Source organism: Taurulus bubalis (genome assembly GCF_910589615.1).
Source record: "Taurulus bubalis genome assembly, chromosome: 16".
NCBI lineage: Eukaryota > Metazoa > Chordata > Actinopteri > Perciformes > Cottidae > Taurulus > Taurulus bubalis.
In genome coordinates this window covers 5,958,636-5,962,823 of record NC_136604.1, presented here as the reverse complement: position 1 = coordinate 5,962,823, position 4,188 = coordinate 5,958,636, and the positions used below count along the sequence as shown (strand labels likewise).

The 4,188-nt window shown below is 44.7% G+C and overlaps 1 protein-coding gene across 2 annotated transcripts in view; it reads right to left on the bottom strand.

Moving 5' to 3' along the window:
- tfap2e (transcription factor AP-2 epsilon) overlaps positions 1-2,864 on the bottom strand; it is a gene marked incomplete at both ends in the record, with an annotated part of 11,978 nt that extends 9,114 nt beyond the window's left edge. Inside the window, 2 exons of one of the 2 annotated variants that reach the window (XM_079231483.1) lie at positions 72-512; positions 2,826-2,864. In XM_079231483.1, the coding sequence (XP_079087609.1) occupies positions 72-512; positions 2,826-2,864 (480 nt within the window). Of the gene's footprint in view, positions 1-71; positions 513-1,855; positions 1,883-2,825 lie in introns of those variants that run through there. The other variant, XM_079231484.1, reaches the window with a different exon arrangement.
- Positions 2,865-4,188: the final 1,324 nt, after the last annotated feature.

Here is a 4,188-nt window from a genome sequence, read left to right as displayed (position 1 = left end):
GGCTTCCCAGTGCGCAGCGCCAGCGCCTCCAAATGATGGAAAGCCCAAACGAGTAAATAAAAAAAAGTCACCTGCAGATCGTCCAGGCCGTGGTGTCCCATGTGCATCCCGAGAGGACCGTCCCCGAGAGCGGCAGCGCCTTCTCCGAGACCGTGCAGCAGCCGCGGAACAGCTGCATAGTCCCGCCGGGGGTCGAGGCTCAGAGCCCGGTGCGACTGTGAAAGGAGTCCCCCGTCGTCGGAGCGCGACCTCTGCGAGTGCCATGCCGCTTGCTGATGCTGATGGAGGGAGTTGATGGAAGTGTAAGGGTCTGACAGGTGGGAATATGAGTCCTGGCTCTGGGAGTACGGCAGGGAGGACTGGGAGTAAGGGGGAGGGAAGTACGGAGGCTGGAAGTCAGAGGCCGGAGTGTGGCAGAGCGGGGGAGCCGAGGAGTAGGCGGCCTGGTTCAGGGAGGAGAGCTGGGAGAGGCGCCCACCCGGCGAGGAGCCGCTTAGTCCGTCTGCGCGGTCCTGTGGACACATTACAAGATAAAGTTGGCTTCACAGCAGCAGCTCAAAGTCCTCCTCATTAAACTCCCAACTGGCTAACATCAAATGTCACATTCCAAAAAGTGATGAGCTCCGTGAAATGTTTTTTGTGTGTGTCTGAGGCCAACTTTTAAACAAACTTTAAAAAAGACATAAAGACAATTTTAATTCAATACAAAACAGCTGTAGCCCCGTAAATAAATGCATCTCCGTTTTTATTACATGGCTGGAAACAGCAGCCGCGCTTGAAGTGATGCGCGCTGGCAGAAGACGCCCTTGGCATCGCTGCGGAACAGTGTCACAAAGGTCACGGCCACCAAGAAGCGGCACAAAGGACAGGTAATGCACAACAACACGCTGCTCCGGGGGAAGAGGGGGGGTCGGTAAACAATCCGTCATCGTGTCAACAAAACCACAATGACCCCCACAGCTCAAGATGAACGAGGCTTTAAATCCAGCAAAGCAAATGTGATTTTATACCTGACTTTACAAGTTTAACCCCGTTGAGTAAAACGAGATGCCAGCGAGAGCCAAAACATATGTAGTCCACTAGCCTACATTTCTGCTCACGCGCATCCTGGTCAAATTGGATTTCTCTTTCTTTTTTTTTTCTTCTTCTATTTTTTGGGGTCAGCCAGATCAATGCTGCTGTTGCGGAACAATGTCCATTATGTGAGCCGGGCAGCAGCAGCTTTAAGAGCAACACACATCTGTGTCATCCATCACCGTGCACGGCGCGTTCACTCATTTCAGTCCAACGCAGTTCATGTGAGAGGCTGTTAGCGCTGATAACGCTGCTCCATGTTGCGGCATGTCACCGTTTGTGCGGCCAGATGACAGTTTACTGTCAGCCGGCCTCACTCGCGGTGACACCGCGCAGACAAAGACCGTCTCCGCGGACAGACGCGCGGCTCCGCGACACTAAACTGTGTGTCAGATTGGCTCATCGGGACGCACCGGACACTTGGTTCTACTGGAGAGCAAAGAACAAGCCACATTGATCAGAGGTGTATTTCATTGTCAGCCGAAATATAGTAATAAAATAAAATAAAATACCATGGGTCAGTATACTGTGCAAGCTGATAGTTGTCTGAAAATGCAACATATTGATTAAATCATAACGTTTTTTTCAGGACCTTATTTACCCGTAAGTGGAAACACATTGCGCGCGCGGTTTTTCACGCTCAGTCCAACACTTGGCACAGAAAATAAACTCTTTCCTAAAAAATTAGTTAGTAATAAACAGACATCAACAGTACAAAAAAAATAAAGAAAATGAAAGAAAGAAAGAAGAAGCGTAGACACGAAGTCTTTATTAAACTCACCATAGCCGAATAGGTGTGGATTAACATCTGGAACACTTTGGCTAAACCCCAAATGTAATATTCAACAGGATGCGGAGCCTCCAACGACTGAAAGATGCCACCAAATGCTCCGAGATGTAATCCAGGCTGTTTTCACCGGTCCATTAAATTCAAAGGCGTTATTTACTTTCTCTCTCTCTCTCTCTCTCTCTCTCTCTCTCTCTCTCTCTCTCTCTCTCTCTGCGTTTGACGGAGCCCTTTACGCACGGATGAAACGCTGCTGTCAGATATGCACACACTCACACACGCGCGCACAACACACACGGAGTCCTCCAGACTCTCTATGAGCGCACTACTTATAGGCTTTGCGCGCGCTCGCCAGAATGAGGGGAGGGGTCGACGGGGTCCACTTCTCTTAAAGGGATATTTTCATTCAATTAGCCTCCGTTGACTCAAACGCACACAACGTACTTTTACATTTATTGGGATGTTTTTTTTTTTTTCGTTTTAAGAAATGGCACCGAATCCTATTCTGGATTTTAGGCACCGAGACAAAATGACGATCAAATATCAGAGTTGTCATATGTTTATTTAAGAAGAATTTAAACAAAAATCATATTTGCGAAAACAAATATTCACATTTTCTCACTTTTACCGTCCACATTATTTGCTTTTACGCACAAGTATCCAGGTCCTTCTAGTCAAAAATCTTGGATCATGTATTCAATTATGCATTTTTTTTCTCTCCCAAAATTTCACCAAGACCGAATCGTCCACACGACAAGTGTATTCTCTGGATTCAGCTTCCCTTAAAAAAAAAAAAAAAAAGACAGGCCCACAATGTACAGCCTCTTTGCGCAATGATGGTGGACTTCTCCATAAACAGGCCTAAAACTGCGGAGATTTAAAAAAAAAAAAAGAAGAAGAAAAAAAAAAGCACAACTGAAAACCGAAGAAGAAGAAAAAGAAACCTGCGCCGTGTTTCTTTTACCTGCAGAAGGTCGGTCTTGGTTCGGGACTTCCAGAGCATGGTGGCGGTGCCGGTGGCTCTTGGTGCGGCTGTCACGCGGCAGCTGAGGGGTTAATGTGACGCGCGGGGTGGAGAAGAGACGGGCTGAAGGTGCGGAGAGGAGTGAGTTAGTTTGAGAGATGATGCAGGAGTTTGTATGGATGGATGTTGGGGAAGAGGGGGGTGGCGGGTACAAAGAGAAAGAGAAAGAGGGCGGGAGGTGACAGGAGTCGCGCAGAGGGGAGCAAAACTTTTCTTTCGCGGCTCGTGCGTGAACAAGGAAGACAATCACAAAGCAAAGTGTCCCTGGTGTGAACAACAACGGGATCATCTTCCTTTGAAACTCCCTGTTACATTTACGTCAGTTTAAAATATTCTAAACTGAGAAAATAATGTATTTATTATTCAATATTTGCGGAATAAATATTAAGCAATATTTAATGTTTTATTGAGGAGTCACTTTTCTACAGCTGCTCTTGTTGCCCTTTAATGGAAGCACTATTAATAACTTTAATAACTGGAATACTAATATGTTCCATCTCCATCCCAAATAAAATTCAAAGCATTAAATTACCAAACTTCTGAGTTTGAACCAGACAGCACAATTAGGAGGAGAAGAAAAAAACTCTACATGCCAATATATACAGACATAAACTGTAGATGCAGGTATAGAGAACTTCAATCAACGTTAAATGCAAACAAGTCTCACTGCGCCATCTTGTGGCGGGTCATGTACAAGAGGACCGGAACAGTGACGCCTGCTGACACGTCCTATAGTTTGCCAGATTTTAACATGCATTCTATTTATTACAATTGTACAAAACTGGGTAAAAAAAAACTCTGGCTAGAACAGCAGACTTGCTACTTGGACTCAAAAATACATAGAAAAAAAAAAAAAAAATCAAGACATTTGTAAAATTCCTATGAACAATACAACAAAACATAATGCAACTGCATACAGGCATTTCCTGCATTGCTATGCAGCTTGAATATTAAATGATTGCCTATTGCCTGATTGGACGAAGTCTCAGTCATGTAAAAATAAAAATAAACTTTTGGGCTCAGGAAGATGCTGAAATCGTCAGCATTGAAGACCTTTAAGACGCACATCTAGACTGACACTCTGAAAGGACAATGACCGGCAATATTTTATATTTCTATATTTGTCCCACACAGCGATGAGGTAATCGGTCTCTTTGACTGCTTCTGTCGGCACATTTGTTCTAAAAGAAGTAAATCCTAAAAATAAATAGATTGTGGAAAAAAAAAATTATAATGTTCAAATCAACAAGAAAAAAAAAAAGACGCATGAAAACATGACCGAAGAGTCTGTGGTTTGGTTTTC